This window comes from Carcharhinus amblyrhynchos, chromosome 27 (assembly GCF_965287045.1).
Source record: "Carcharhinus amblyrhynchos chromosome 27, sCarAmb.v2.hapA, whole genome shotgun sequence".
Lineage (NCBI taxonomy): Eukaryota > Metazoa > Chordata > Chondrichthyes > Carcharhiniformes > Carcharhinidae > Carcharhinus > Carcharhinus amblyrhynchos.
The window spans coordinates 18,437,670-18,453,618 of NC_137350.1; the positions used below are offsets into that span (position 1 = coordinate 18,437,670).

Consider the following 15,949-nt stretch of genomic DNA (forward strand, 5'->3'; position numbering starts at 1 on the left):
AATTACTTTCAGAGTTGTTAAATACAGGAATGCACCTGCCGTAGTGAATGATTCCCTTCGTCCTTTTGGCACCATTTTTATTTGAAAACAGTCATATTCAAAGGATTTCTGCTTCAAGAAACTCTGCCAAATTCTAATCCACTCCAGTGGACCCCCTGCAAACACCAAACCATTTTGAGTGACGCTCTGCCATTATTGACAGTCCAAGAGACCTCCTGCAAATATTGACCCATTACAGGAGATCCTTATAAATATTGACACACTCCGTATGACCTGGCTTCCCCTCTAATATTGACCCATTTTGAGAGAACGGTTAAATCTTTCTGAGGACTGTCTGTCCAAATTTCTGAAAGACAGTCTGAGATACCAAAGTAAACAACAATATTATCGGTGAAGAACATTTTTATTTGTGCGCAGCGAGAGAAGTGAGCCATCACATTTTGCTGCCTTTGCGACAGACACCATTTCATGTCAATTATTAATATAATCTTCACAGGTTGAGCTCTGAAAAATCCAGTCCCCAGTCTGGGCAGCTGGTTACCCAACAATGGGATTACAGTTGTCAGCACGAAACAGACCTTAACCCTGCTCCACAGGAAGCAACATCCTGAATAGGGGTGGTACTTTGATTTGTAGGTTGATACGCTTTCTGAGCAATACCTATTGGAGGAACTTTGTTCAGAATTGCACCAACTGTAAGTCAATTACCTTGATGATTCACTGCGATAATAGAAGGTAGAATTCATCTGCCTCTTGTGCATTCTCGATTTTGATGTCAACACCATTGGTGCCGTGCCTTCAGCCGTTTGGGTCTTGTGTCCTTGAATTCTCTCCCTAAATTGTTCTGTCCTTCATTGAGCCACTCCTTAAAGCATGTCTCTTTGGCTAAGATTTTGGATATTTGCCCCAATGTCATCTTTAGTGGTTCTGTGTCAAATTTTGTTTGTCTGTGAAGTGTCTTAGGATGTTTATTCACATTCTGGGTGCTTTAAAAATGCAAGTTGTTGTTGCTATGCATTCAAGGTCTGCTTGACTTAATCTTCAGTAAAGTTGGAAATGAAACTTTGTTTCCTTTGTGTCTTTGTACCAATTTTTCCTCTTTCCTTCGCCTTTCCCTTTCTTGGCTCATCCGAGTGTTTTGACTGGGCTTGGAAAATCCGTACTTTTTCTGTATTTGTATCCCACAACGTGAAGGTGGTAAATGAAATACTCGAGAGTGTGCATGAACTCAGGGGTTACGTAGTGAAAGGAAATTGCCAAGTCGGAGCAGCACTCAGGGCCCTGGGGAAAGAAGGACTGGGTTACCGCCAAAACATTAAAATATGGCAGCCGTTTCTCAAGCTTTTAAAGTTTATTTATTAGTCAAAGTAGGCCTATATTAACACTGCAATGAAGTTACTGTGAAAATGCCCTAGTTGCCACACTCCAGCAACTGTTCGGGTACACTGAGAGAGAATTTAGCATTGCCAATGCACCTAACCTGTAAGTCTTTCGGACTGTGGGAGGAAACCGGGGCACCTGGAGGAAACCCACACAGACATGGGAAGTACGTGCAGACTCCACACAGTGAACCAAGCTGGGAATCGAACCTAGGTCCCTGGCACTGTGAGGCAGCAACGCCACCCTAAACCAGGCACATGACTTTTATTATGTTACCACAGGTGCAGACTTTTTAACATCCAAAGTGGAATTTCAGAAGTTTGGACAAAGAAATATTATTCTAAACTCTAGTCAAAAAGCCACTGAAGGTAGATGTTAGGAGTAAGGGAAGAAGGACATTCGTCTTGCCATTTATGAATGACCACAACAATTTTTACCACATTAAATGAGAAATTATAAGTTCTAACTATAGGTTTGCACTCATAATGTGCCTCACTTATGCTTGCTAGAAATGGCATACATTAATTCACAGGAACCCATTCTATGCAAACAAAAGGAATATGTTCAAGCCTTGTGACTTTTTTGAATTACCCAGGAACTTGGGGAGCCTATAGATCCCCCTTGCCTTCTCCATGGCAACACTTCAATCAATCAGAGTCACCTTGCCCACCAAGCAGCAACTTTTTCTCCTGTAGCTATAAATTGCTATGATTGTTTGAAATTTGGCATTCTTGCATCTGTCCTGATAAGTGCAAGATGAAAAAATTTGGCAACATGTCTCTTTTCAGCAACATGGGATTCTTTTTAATAACTGTACTTAAGATGGTTCAAAAGCAACTTTACTTTATGTTCTTCACAGTTGTTGACCATTAGAAGGATAACATCGAATAATGAAACACGTGAAACCTCCAAGACCAGCTTATTGGTTTTATATTGTTATGATCTCAGTAGAGACTGATAACTCATAAAATTAAATTCAAACACCACAGTTATTAACTGAAAGAATTACACCACAAGATTTCACATTTTAATCAAAACAACCTTCCCTGTGCAAGAGTGAATAAAGCAAGATCTACTAATTTAACACCATATTTCATAAGTGATTGTATTCTACACCTAAAAATCTCAACAGAACTCTTTGTTTTAACTTTATGTCCTCAACGGTTTCTAACTTTACTCAACAGTTCCCCTATACTTTACAGGATCTTGAAGATTCCTTCATTTCTTCTCATGTGTCACAGGAATTCAGATTAATTCGCCTCAGTGTTCCTTCTATTCTTCTTGCCATACTTCAAAGTTCTACCTGTTTTCCAACTAGCATCGGCTAACTTTCCTTTAAGTACCTCATGACTGTGGACACCTCAGCCCAAGCATGGGTCTCACTGCATTTTCCCTCCAATTCAGAAACAGTCCTGATTTCAGATCACCCACTGCTCCTAGTCCACAGCCCCTTCTGAGCCCCCATGCTGCCAATTTTCTGTCCTTCAGCTTTCAGGTACCAGCTGCCTTGTTTCTGGGAAGAAGAGCCACAGAGATAAATCCTGAACAATTTTCCGCACAACTTATTTCCATAGCAATGTGAGACACCTAGGATGTTCATAAGAACATAAGAACATAAGAAATAGGAGCAGGAGTAGCCATCTAGCCCTTTGAGCCTGCCCCGCCATTCAATAAGATCATGGCTGATCTGAAGTGGCTCAGTTCCACTTTCCCGCTTTCTCCCCATAACCCTTAATTCCCCTGTCTATCAAAAACCTATCTACCCGGGACTTAAATATATTCAGCGAGGTAGCCTCCACCACTTCAATGGGCAGAGAATTCCAGAGATTCACCACCCTTTGAGTGAAGAAGTTCCTCCTCCACTCTGATCTAAACTGCACCCCCCTTATCTTGAGGCTGTGCCCTCTAGTCCTGCTGTCCTTTCTAAGCGGGAAGAATCTCTCTACCTCTACCCTATCCATCCCCTTCATTATCTTATACGTCTCTATAAGATCCCCCCTCATCCTTCTAAACTCCAACGAGTACAGACCCAGTCTATTTAGTCTCTCTTCATAGGCCAACCCCCTCATCTCCGGCATCAGCCTAGTGAACCTCCTCTGCACTCCCTCCAAGGCCAATCTGTCCTTCCGCAAGTGTGGCGACCAAAACTGCACACAGTACTCCAGCTGCGGCCTCACCAGTGCCCTGTACAGTTGCAGCAAGACCTCCCTACTTTTATATTCTATCCCCCTCACTATAAAGGCCAACATTCCATTCGCCTTCTTGATCACCTGCTGCACCTGCAGACTGGATTTTTGCGACTTGTGCACAAGGACCCCCAGGTCCCTCTGCACTGTAGCATGCTGCAGCTTTTCGCCTTTTAAATAATAATCCCTCCTACTATTATTGCTGCCAAAGTGGATAACCTCACACTTGCAGATAGAGATTCAAACCTAGCACAGTGGTTAGCACTTCTGCCTCACAGTGCCAGGGACATGGGTTCGATTCCTGGCTTGGGTGCTATCTGTGTGGACTCTGCATGTCCTCCTTATGTCTGTGTGGGTTTCCATCAGGTGCTCTTGTTTCCTCGCACAGTGCTGGTTAGGTGCATTGGTCATACTTAATTCTCCCTCAGTGTACCTGAACAGTGTGGCAACAAGGGGATTTTCACAGTAACTTCATTGCAGTGTTAATATGAATCTACTAATAAATAAATAGACTTAAACCAATTATCTCTAATTCTCAAACTCATCCTTTTTTTCCTAGAAACCTTGTGAATAGTTTACATCTCTTATGAAGATAATTGTCTTGTTTGAACCAAGACACTCAGACACAGGCCACGTTTGGTTTTTTTGGGTCTGTGCACTTCCAGATCGGACCTTTGAAACAAGCACAAATTCAGTTTTGCTAACATTGTCCCCATCCCAAGGGAAGAATGCCAGCCAGAATACCAGGAGAATTCCCAACTCTTCCACTGGACATAAAAATGGAATTATTTCTCTGGTGGGCAGGCAATTTGCAATGTCAGTTTCATGTCTGAGCAGTTCCAAATATTGTATCCTACCATCATTAACCAGTCTGAAATCAGATAACTCCATGCAAACCAGGGACTGAACCTGGGACTTTCTAACTCTGGACCACTTCTGGAGTATTGTGTGTGGCTTTGGTCTCCACAGTCTCAGGATAAGGATATAATTGCACAGGAGGCAGTACAGTGAGGTTATTCACTTTGGAAGCAAAAACAAGAAGGCAGATTACTAGCTGAATGGCTGTAAATTGGGAGAGGGGAGTGTGCAGTGGATCTGGGTATCCTTGTGCTTGCAGGCGTAGCAGGCAGTAAAAAGGCAAATGGTATATTGGACTTCATTGCAAAAGTTTTGAGTAGAGGAGCAGGGATGTGTTGTTGCAATTATACAGGTGAGCCCACATGTAGAGTATTGTGTGCAGTTTTGGTCTCCTTTTTGGAGGAAGGATGTTCTTGCTCTTGAGGGAGTGCATGCAAAGGTTTACCAGGCTGCTTCCAGGGATGGCAGGACTGATGTATGAGGAGAGATTGACAAGGTTAGTATTGTTTTCACTCGAGTTCAGATGAATGAGGGGGGATCTCATAGAGACTTATAAAATTCTAACAGGACTAGACAGGGTAGATGCAGGAATGATGTTCCCGATGGTGGGGATGTCCAGAACCAGGGGTCACAGTCTGAAGATACAGGGTGGACGGTTTAGGATGGAGATGAGGAGACATTTCTTCACCCAAAGAATGGTGAGCCTGTGGAATTCATTACCACAGGAACTAATTGATGCCAGAACATTGAATGTATTCAAGAGGTGGCTGGATATAGCACTTGGGGCGAACGGGATCAAAGGTTATGGGAGAAAGCAGGATTAGGCTATTGAGTTGAACAATCGTATTGAATGGCAGGGTAGGCTTGAGGGGCCTAATGACATCTTCCTGCTCCTATCTTCTATGTTTCTATGTTCAGTAGTTTTGTCCCTGGGATGAGAGATCTGTCCTATCTATATGTTAAGCAGCTGAGCAAATTGGGTCCTGATTTTCTGGAGGTTAGAAGAATGAGAGGTGAAATATTTGAAACAAGCAAGGTTCTGAAGGGGCTCGATAGGGTTAACTGTGAGTGATTGTTGCCACTTATCAGGGAATCTAAAACATGGGGCACAGTCTCAGGACGAAGGGCCAATAATTTAGGACTGAGATAAGGAGAAATTACTTCACTCAAAGCATTGTGAATGTTTGGAATTGAGGGTTGTGGATTCTTCATCATTAAATACAATTAAAGTTGGGATAGACAAATTACAGGTTTCTCTAGGAATCAATAGATATGGGGATTGAGCATGAAAGTGAAGTTGAAGTCCGAAATCAGCTGTGATTGTATTGAATTGTACTGTATTGATGGGCTGAATGGTCTGCTCCCATTTCTTGTGTTCATGAATCCGTATGGGTCCTGCACTAATCTCAGTAGTCATCAGACAAAGGAACACCATCCAACAGCAATCAATAGAAAACTTTTGTTCCTGGTGCCAATTACCTCTTCCAGGCTAAAGGTAGTTAATTCAGAACAGTCCAGCAATCAAACCTTGGATCTTTTGGTCTGGATGGGTCATTTACAAACTGCAACACCTGTCCTGTGTGCTTTCAATACTGATGAAATGTTTCTGTTCTGCAACAGGGGGTAACGTTTTAAAAACAAAATAAGAATTTCCGGTGCCTCTCATTACATCTGCCCAAGAGCCGTGTGACATTCTCATTCCAGAGTCATAAAAATATCTCCCAACTAGCCCAAAGCATTACTCACAAATCCATGTGTTTGGTACAATATCTGACATCTGTTGCTGACAACACCTCGCCTGCCATCTGCCATTAATTGAGTGCAGGAGGCAAAGAATATAAAAACCCATGAGATTAAAAGATACACAATACTACTGAACAAGGGCAATAGTCATAAGCTGTAAATGTGTTACTGGCTGTTACAGGTAAATGTGCCCTAGGTAAGATAATATTCTGATAAGAAGTGCATGACTAGATTTATTTCAAATTAAATATTTTCATTGGTTCTGGTCTGCAGTAGAATTTGTTCTTGGGCAAATTGTAGTCATGCCAACTAAAATGTTATCATGTTTTTAACAGTGTGCTGGACTTAAAGGAGCTTGTTATCATTTTAAAACATAGATATAACACTAAACCACAGGATGCTAGTTAGTTAATTTAGCTTTATTACTGGATAATAAACTTGATTTCTTTTGGGAAGCTATTTAGTTGTTTTCAATTAATTTTGTTCCTTTTGCTCACCAACTTCTCCTTTCCCTCTTCTCCTCTTCCCTTCCTCCTTTACCTCTTCTCCTCTCTCCTCCCCTCTTCTCTCTCCTGCTGGAATCCAGTTTTACCAGTGCTCCTATCCTCCAGTATCACAGTAAGCAGCCATCATGTGTGAGTTTTGGCAGTGAGTACTGACAGTTTATTCAGTTATAAGTGCATTGCAGCTAAGTCCATCTTCTCCCCAACCAACAAGCACATTCACATAGGCTACTGGCAGAGGTCATTGGCAGTAATCAGGAGATCACCTATCTCAGAAGAGAGGACCATTGCTAATTTTCCCTTCCCTAATCCAGAGGCACTGAGGCCAATGGTAACATCCTGAGCACCATCCTGGCTAAGATTGCTCAAAGGAGTTGAATCTGGAATTTCCAAATTTGTACGTCTCAGCTATTGACTGGCATAATAAGAACATAAGAACATAAGAACATAAGAAATAGGAGCAGGAGTAGGCCATCTGGCCCTTCGAGCCTGCCCCGCCATTCAATAAGATCATGGCTGATCTGTCGTGGCTCAGTTCCACTTTCCCGCCCTCTCCCCATAACCCTTAATCCCCTCTCTTATCAAAAACCCATCAACCCGCTTCTTAAAAATATTTAGCGAGGCAGCCTCCACCACTTCAACGGGCAGAGAATTCCAGAGATTCACCACCCTTTGAGTGAAGAAGTTCCTCCTCAACTCCGTTCTGAACCGCCCCCCCTTTATCTTGAGGCTGTGCCCCCTAGTCCTACTGTCTTTTTTGAGCGGGAAGAGTCTTTCCACCTCTATCCTATCCATCCCATTCATCATCTTATACGTCTCAATGAGATCTCCCCTCATTCTTCTAAACTCTAACGAGTACAAGCCTAGTTTATTCAGCCTCTCCTCATAGCTCAACCCCCTCAACTCCGGTATCAGCCTAGTAAACCTCCTCTGCACTCCCTCCAAGGCCAAAATATCCTTGCGCAGGTGCGGCGCCCAAAACTGCACACAGTACTCCAGCTGCGGCCTCACCAATGCCCTATACAGCTGCAGCAAGACCTCCCTACTTTTATATTCAATCCCCCTCGCTATGAAGGCCAGCATCCCATTCGCCTTCCTGACCACCTGCTGCACCTGCAGGTGTGATGGACTGTTAGGAGAGATTCTCATCCTCTTCCTCAAGTCCAACCAAAAACACATCATTGAACAATGCAGCCAATAAGCAAGCTTAATGCAGATCAATGGTCAGCAGGGTGGCACAATGCTGCCTCACAGCGCCAGGGATCTGGGTTCGATTCCCGGCTCGGGTGACTGTCTGTGTGGAGCTTGCATATTTTCCCAGTATCTACGTGGATTTCCTTCGGGTGGTCCAGTTTCCTCCCACAGTTCAAAGATGTGCGGGTTAGGTGGATTGGTCGTGCTAAATTGAACCATAGTATCAGGGGGACTAGCTAGGGTAAATGCATGGGGTTAAGGGGGTAGGGTCTGGGTGGGATTGTGATCAGTGCAGACTCGATGGGCTGAATGGCCTCCTTCTGCACTGTAGGGATTCTATTATTCTATGAATGGAAAGCGTGACTCCCAACAGACCTGAAATATCACTTCACTTTCAGTGTGGTACTGAGTTTCACCTTCAAATCATATGACAGTAAGTGTGTAATTGGACGGATATTCAAACCCTAACTTTTCAATCAAATACTCAGAACAGAAGTTCTAACCATCTGATTTGATTGGTCCAATCTGAAACAGTGACTTCACTCTCGGCCCCAGCTGTTACTGGGTTTGATTTTGTTACTAATTGGTAATTACTAACATTGACACTGATTACATCATTAATTCTGGCTGTTTTGCTCTTCTTGATATTGTTCAATTTCACTGCAACATACAGTATTGCATATTACGATCTAGTACTATCGCTCGACTATTAATCCAGAAACTCAGCTAAGGTTTGGGGACACAGGTTCGAATCTCACCATGGCAGGTGGAGGAATTTGAACTCAATAAGAAAATCTGGAATTAAGAATCTACTGATGACCATGAAACCATTATTGATTGTCAGAGAAACCCATCTGGTTCACTAATGTCCTTCAGGGAAGGAAATGTGCCGTGCTTATCTGGTCTGGCTTACATTTGACTCCAGAGCCACAGCAATGTGGTTGATTCTCAGCTGCCCTCTGAAATGACCTAGCAAACCACTCAGTTCGGGGACAACTATGGATGGGCAATTAACGTTGGTCAGCGAAGCCCATGTCCCATGAATGAATTAAAAAATTGTTCTGTAGTTGCAAAATTCAATGGCAATGGATCCTTCAATATTTCTTTAAATTCATTTATGAGATGTGGGTGGTGGTGAACTGCCTTCTTGAACTGCTGCAGTTCCTGTGGTGTAAATATACCCGCAGTGCTGTTAGGGAGGACGTTCCAGGTTTTTGACCCAGTGACAATGAAGGAATGGTGATATATTTCCAAGTCAGAATGGTGAATGACTTGGAGGGGAACTTCCAGCTAGTGATGTTCCCATGCACCTACTGACCTTGTCCTTCTATATAGTAGCAGTCATGGGTTTAGAAAATACTGTCTAAAGAGCATTGGTTAGATCCCACAATGCATCTTGCAGATTGTACTGGAGGGAGTGAATGCTTGTGGAAGGAGTGCAATCAAGTAGGCTGCTTTGTCCTGGATGGCGTCAACTTCTTGAGTGTTATTGGAGCTGCGTTCATTCAGGCAAGTGGAGAGTATTTCATCACACTCCTGACTTGTGCCTTGTAGAAGCCAGACAGACTTTGGGGAGTCAGGAAGTGAGTTACTCGCTACAAGATTCCCAGTCTCTGACCTGCTCTTGTAGTCACTGTATTTATATGACTAATCAGTTCAGTTTCTAGTCAATGGTAAGTCCCAGAATGTTGACCACTGGGTAGTGATCAGGAGATCACCCATCTCAGGAGAGAGAACATTAACTAAATTTTTCTTCCATAATCCAGAGATAATGAGGCCAATAGTAACCACGCTGACCACCATTCTGGCTAAAACCAGATGACTCAAGAGGAGCTGTTGTGTTACCATAAAGTGAAGTTTAATTCAATGTTTTCAAGCAAGCTTTTGACAGTCATCCATCAGAAAAAGTTCCCAGTTGAAGTTTAAAGCTTCTGATTGAATTTAGTTATGTAATGGAGCTTCCAGCACATCCGGGCAAGCCTCAGATTCTCCCTTTTTAATAATTAATTAAATGAAGCCCCAAATATCTAGGGACTGGGTATTTAGTCAATAATTATTCACTCTGCTGGATCATGAATCCAGTCAGTATGGTGGCACGGTGGTTAGCACTGCTGCCTCACAGCACCAGGGACCTGGCTTGGGTCACTGTGTGTGTGTGTGTGTGTGTGTGTGTGTGTGTGTGTGTGTGTGTGTGTGTGTGTGTGTGTGTGTGTGGAGTTTGCACATTCTCCCCACGTCTGCATGGGTTTCTCCAGGTGCTCTGGGTTTCCTCCTACAGTCCAAAGATGTGCGGGTTAGGTGGATTGGTCATGTTAAATTGTCCCTTAGCATCAGGGGGATGAGCTAGGATAATTGCTTGGGTTATGGTGATAGGGCCTGGATGGGATTGTGGTTGGTGCAGACTCAATGGGCTGAATAGCCTCCTTTGCACTGTAGGATTCTGTGATTCTACGTCAGTTTGAAACACTCAATTAAATTTTAGCTGATTTCTAAAAAAGCAAGTTCCCCCTCAATCCGTATGGATAATTGAAAGGACTATAAGGGTTAGAATCATAAATTCACTCCGTGCGGGTGAACCCATCATTGAAATCCAACATTAACATGAAAAAGGACAGAAAAATTGAAGGAGAATTGTTTTCATAAATGGATTCTTATAAAAGCAAGGCTGGTGAAAGGCCGTGCTGAAATTAAAAGGCTTGACTGGAATGATTTTTAAATGGATAGTGGATAGTTATCACTTTATTAACGTCTAAATACAAAATAACCCTGTTTGGCAGAGAAATCTAACAATCGTCATGTAGAGCAAAGTAGGTTTTCTCTCTTTGCCGGATTGCTAAAAACCATCTATTCTTGATCTCTGATAAGTACAGCTGATAAACCCTCAGGTTTGTACTGTACATTCTGTTCTGCCCAGAAAACACTTTCTAAATAGAATCATGCGTTCGGGTACAATCGCAGTGCCAGTTAGTTTTAAGCTTTCTATCCACTAACAATTCAAAAGCATAATAATAGCAGTAAATTAGTTGAAAATCTTCTTTACTCTGTCTTAGGATTCCGCAGTGAGGTTGGGCTCTCAATGTATCACCAATCACACAGCGAGCTGCTTCCATAGGGAATGAGGCATTTTCCATCAACAAAGTCAAGCCAACCAGCTGGACAGCTCAGAGGATAAACAATCCAGAAATTGCTGGGGAGTGATATGAATCTGGGGTGTGGTGGAATCAGGCCAATTGAAATACTTTGGGCAGACACCCATCCTGGTCTGGTGTAAATGTGTTGGCAACAAAAGAGAGAGTTTTGCTGCTGGCCTCTACCAAGTCAGCTAGACACCATAAAGACGAAGGTTGGGGAACCCACGATCTAACTTGACCATAAGGCAACCCCAAAATTGTGTGGGATCCATTATTTGCCAGGGAATGGTTGCCCTTCTCTGTCAGGTCCAGGTAGTGGGGAAGGTATCCAGAAGTCTCCATTTCCAGCAGTATTTTGCAGAAGGCTGTGCCAAACTGGATTCCAACCAACATTTTACTATATGCCATCTTTATTTTACCAACGTACCTCCCATCCCTAAGTCAGGATACTTATCTCTGAAAGGAGAAAGGTCTCAAATTCAATCTCTCAACTTTCTATTCAGTCCATTGATGTCACCTACGCAGTGGTATAGGTGTTTAAGTGATTGCAGGGTCTGTGGGTTAGCGGGGAGAAAATTATTCGGTATCAGTTGTTGATTGTTGCATAGTGACTCCTGCTGGACATTGGGTAAGCACAGGGTTGTGGTGCCCTCTATACTCACCTGGCCTAGAATGTTGCTATATTAACATAGGAACATATGAATTAGGGGCGGATGAAGGCAATTCAGCCTTTTGAGTCCATTCTGCCATTTAAAATGATCATGCTGATCTTACCCTGGTTTCAACTCCATTTTCCTGCCTTCTCCTCATAGCCCTTTATCCCGCTTTTCACCAGAAACATATCGATCTCTTCCTTGAATTTGCTAGCTGATTCTGTCTCCCCTGCACTGAGGGGCAGTGGGGTTCCACAGATTCACAACCCTCTGAGAGAAGTAGTTTCTCCTCATCTCAGTTTTGAACCCACCTCTTCTTTCACTCTTTGGGTGGGATTTTCCAACCACACTCACACCTAGGCCAGAAAATCCCACCCGAAGTCAACTGATCTTTGCCTGGTCCGTGTCCCACATGCTATGATTCCTGTGGTGGGTGGGATGGGAAAATTACGCCCTATATCTATGACCTTTTGTTGTAGACTGTCCCACAAGGGGGATCATCTATTCAACATCTATCAACCTCCTTTAGCATTTTATATACCTCAATCAGATGGCCCTCATTTATCTGAATACAAGCCCAAGTTATTCAACTGCTCCTTGTACGACAGCCCTTTCATCCCTAAGTACAGGTTGCCGTTGATTGTTGCTGCATATAATTAGTGATATACTTACATTCTTGCCTTTGTAGTAGGTGAATTTCCAGTACCAGAACTTGCTATCTGGACGACGTTTTTTCAAGTGACTCAGCAGTGAAAGAGGTAAAAATGACTCCCTTAAGTGCTCATCTCTGGAATCTCCAGGTGTAATCCCAAGTATTTCCATGCATTTGCCCAGTGCTAGATCCTCAACATGGGAAGTATGGTTGCAGGTCTTATCTTTGAAGGCTGCCACGTACCTTTTCAGAGCTTCTCTGCTCAGAACATAGCCGGCTCCTCCGCTCATGTAACCCTGCTTGAGGAACATTTTAAAGCGTCGTCCCATGTACAAAGGCTCATCAGGGCTGTACTTTGACAGCAGCAATCTGAGGTTGTCTATGACGACATAGGTGTCATCGTCAGCCTTCAGGAACCAGTCAGCCTCGTCGATGTGGTGCCTGTGCACGTAATGGAAGGCTCGGATGGTTTTCCAGTACAGCTGCTTCCTGCCCTCTTTCGTTCCCAGGTCAACGGTGGGGAAATCTGGATTGCTTTCTGAGCTCATGAAGAGCAAAATGCTGCAGCGCTTGCCCCAGGTGGCTTTGACATGCTTGGCTTTAGTCTCCAGGTTCTTGGGCGCAGTCATCACCCAGCAAAGGATACGCACTTTCTTGGATAACTCATCTGCCACAGAGTGATCCCTTCCTGTCAATGAGAAAAACAGATTGCAACACTATCACTACAATCCAAACTGAACCACGGGCATGAGTCCACTTTAAACATAAAAATGGTCAATATTTGATGTGACTATAAAACCAGTTTAACACATTAAATACCAACAGCAAATAATTGATCATTAAAAGTATTGATGTTTGTGATGATAACACATTCCACTCAAAACGCACATGAAGAATCATAGAATTCTACAATGCAGAAGGAGGCCATTTAGCCCATTGAATCTGCACCAACAATAATCCCACCCAGTCCCTATCCTCGTGATCCCCACATATTTACTCTGCTAATGCCCCTGACAGTAAGGGGCAATTTGGCATGTCCAAATCAACCTAACCCGCACATCTTTGGACTGTGGGAGGAAACCAGAGTACCAGAGTAATGGGATTGGGGGTTATAGATAGGTCTATGGATTGGTAGGTATTGATGTGATCGGCGCAACTCATGGGCCGAAGGGCCTGTTTGTGCTGTAGTGTTCTATGTTCTATGTTCTACCCTGAGGAAACCTACACAGACACAGGGAGAACATGCAAACTCTGCACAGATAGTCATTCAAGGCTGGAATCGAACCTGAGTTACTGACACTATGAGGCGGCAGTGCTGACCACTGTGCCACTATGACATCCTGTATTTGAGCTCACAATATCACCAGTCCTTTAAATCCTAATTACACATTTTTCTTGATATTTTTTCTCTCCTTGCAGCGAAAACGGTTTTTAATTGGATACATCTTTGTGAATTCTTATAGTGCAAGGCTCCAATTGGCCACTCTTCATGTGGAAACCGGACAATGAATTTCCGCAGGCTATTCATCTGTGGGTGCATCATATTCAGGTTCAGTGCTGGTTCTCCCTGAACCTGAGCACTCTACAGTAACTGTACCCCACCAGCGATCAAGAGCAGGAACTCTGGTTGATTGTTCCCCTTACTGGTATGGAATTCAAATAAAGTAACTGCAGCACCTACCTACTCCCTTAGGACTGAACCTTCAACCTTCCTGGTCTATGAAATCATCCAAATACAGATCCAAGCCACCAAGAGGTTATTTATTTTAAATTTCAATGACATACTTTAGTCAGTGCATTGCATTTGTGAATTCAAGCTCTGTGCATATTAATATATCATCAGTTAGTTCTAGGATTATGATAGATCTTGAGCTGCTTTATCCTGTGTTACTTTGATTTGATTTGGTTTATTGTTGTCACATGTATTAGCATACAATGAAAAGTATTGTTTCTTGCACGCTATGCAGACAAAGCTTACTGTTCATAGAGAAGAAAAGGAGAGAGTGCAGAATGTACTGTTACAATCATTGCTAGGATTAGAGAAAGATCAACTTAATGTGAGGTAGTTCCTTTCTCTGCGGGCAGTAGAGAAGAAGCTGTTCTTGAGTTGGTTGGTACGTGATCCCAGACTTCTGTATCTTTTTCCTGATGGAAGAAGGTGGAAAAGAATATGTTCGGGTTGTGCGGGGTGTTTAATTTTGCTGGCTGCTTTGTGAGGCAGCAGGAAGCATAGATAGAGTCAATGGATGGGAAGGTGGTTTGCGTGATGGATTGATCTACATTCACGACCTTTTGTAGTTTCTTGTGGTCTTGGGCAGAGCAGGAGCCATACCAAGCTGTGATACAACAAGAAAGAATGCTTTCTATGGTGCATCTGTAAAAGTTGGTGAGAGTCGTGGCTGACACGCCAAATTCCCTTAGCCTTCTGAGAAAGTAGAGGCATTGATGGGCTTTCTTAACTATCTGTTGAAAATTGAGTGAAGATATCTGGAGCCAAAGAGAGATTCAGACTGGTGACACGTCACAGTGGTTATCATACTGCCTCAGAGCGCCAGGGACCTGGATTCAATTCTGGCCTTGGGTGATTGTCAATGGAGTTCTCCCGTGTATGTGGCTTTCTTCCAGGTCTTCCACTTTCCCCCCATAGTCCGAAGATGTGCAGCTTAGCTTGATTGGCTCTGCTAAATTGCCCCTTACTGTCCCAAGATATATAGTTTAGAGAGATTAGCAAGGTAAATACATGGAGTTATGGAATAAAGCTGGGTAAGAGTCGATGCAGACTTGATGGGCCGAATGGCCTCTTCTGCAATGTAGGGGTCTATGAAAATACTTTGTACTGTACTTGTGTATGATTTCTTAACTCGAACCATGACATGAAGCAACGCGACTTGTTTCGTATGGAGTTAGCACTCTTAGCTGAGTTGTCAAGTGCTGCAGGAGTGCTGACAAAGGGAGCGAGTGAAGATACCCAGCCAAATAACTAGACCCTGATGAATTTGACCAGAAAGGGCACCTGCAAAGTCCATGGTGCCAAGGTAGTGTGCCACACTATCCCAGTTGAAGAGGACTTTGTTAATGTAAGAAGGGTTAATGTGAGAAGGGAAGCAGAGGCTATGGAAGAATGAAATAAATCCTCAAGACATAAAAAAGATGAAATGAAATTAAAACTGCAGCAGCTTTGTATGCTGGAGAAGCTAAGATGAAAAGCAAAAATGATGCCACTTATCAATTTGTCACAAATAAAGGATTAGTTACTTACTTGAAGTAAAATTTGTCATTCCTTTCACAAGGGAATTGTAATGATGGAAGTTGCGACGGTTTTGATTAGTCTGCGTGTTACGTTGAATTTGTAATGTGGCCTTGCTAACAAAATAGGAACAGATGAAAACCCCTATCACAATCCCAACAATAAAGTTGATGAAGGAGTGCACAGACCTTGGAACTGCCATCGTGTTCTGAGAAATGCAAAAACAAATCACCACACGGTTTGAGAAATACGATGAATTACACCACAGTAACCCTGACCGAGGTATTTGCTTCGCCTGCTCATACTCAAATGACCTGATCAACGATACAATTGCAAATCTAAATATTTACTTTTAAATGCTGTAATTCAATTTAAAAGTGAAAGGGCAGAGTCTCATAATTG

General features: G+C 43.0%; 1 protein-coding gene across 1 annotated transcript; it reads right to left on the reverse strand.

The window, feature by feature from the left end:
• Positions 1-1,125: 1,125 nt before the first annotated feature.
• On the reverse strand, positions 1,126-15,749 carry LOC145359136 (glycoprotein-N-acetylgalactosamine 3-beta-galactosyltransferase 1-like). Its single transcript, XM_080213546.1, has 3 exons — positions 15,560-15,749; positions 12,321-12,988; positions 1,126-1,281 (listed from the first exon to the last, which is right to left on the reverse strand). The coding sequence occupies exons 1-3, from the start codon at positions 15,747-15,749 to the stop codon at positions 1,126-1,128; spliced, it is 1,014 nt and encodes a 337-aa protein (XP_080069672.1).
• Positions 15,750-15,949: the final 200 nt, after the last annotated feature.

Bases quoted from the DNA above. Each gene is read 5' to 3' on its own strand.
- LOC145359136 (XM_080213546.1), bottom strand. From the start codon at position 15,749: ATGGCAGTTCCAAGGTCTGTGCACTCCTTCATCAACTTTATTGTTGGG. The intron at 12,989-15,559 runs GTAAGTAACTAA...TCTCATTGACAG, and splicing joins AATGACAAATTTTACTTCAA to GAAGGGATCACTCTGTGGCA. The intron at 1,282-12,320 runs GTAAGTATATCA...TTCTTTCCCCAG, and splicing joins CCTACTACAAAGGCAAGAAT to GGCCCTGAGTGCTGCTCCGA.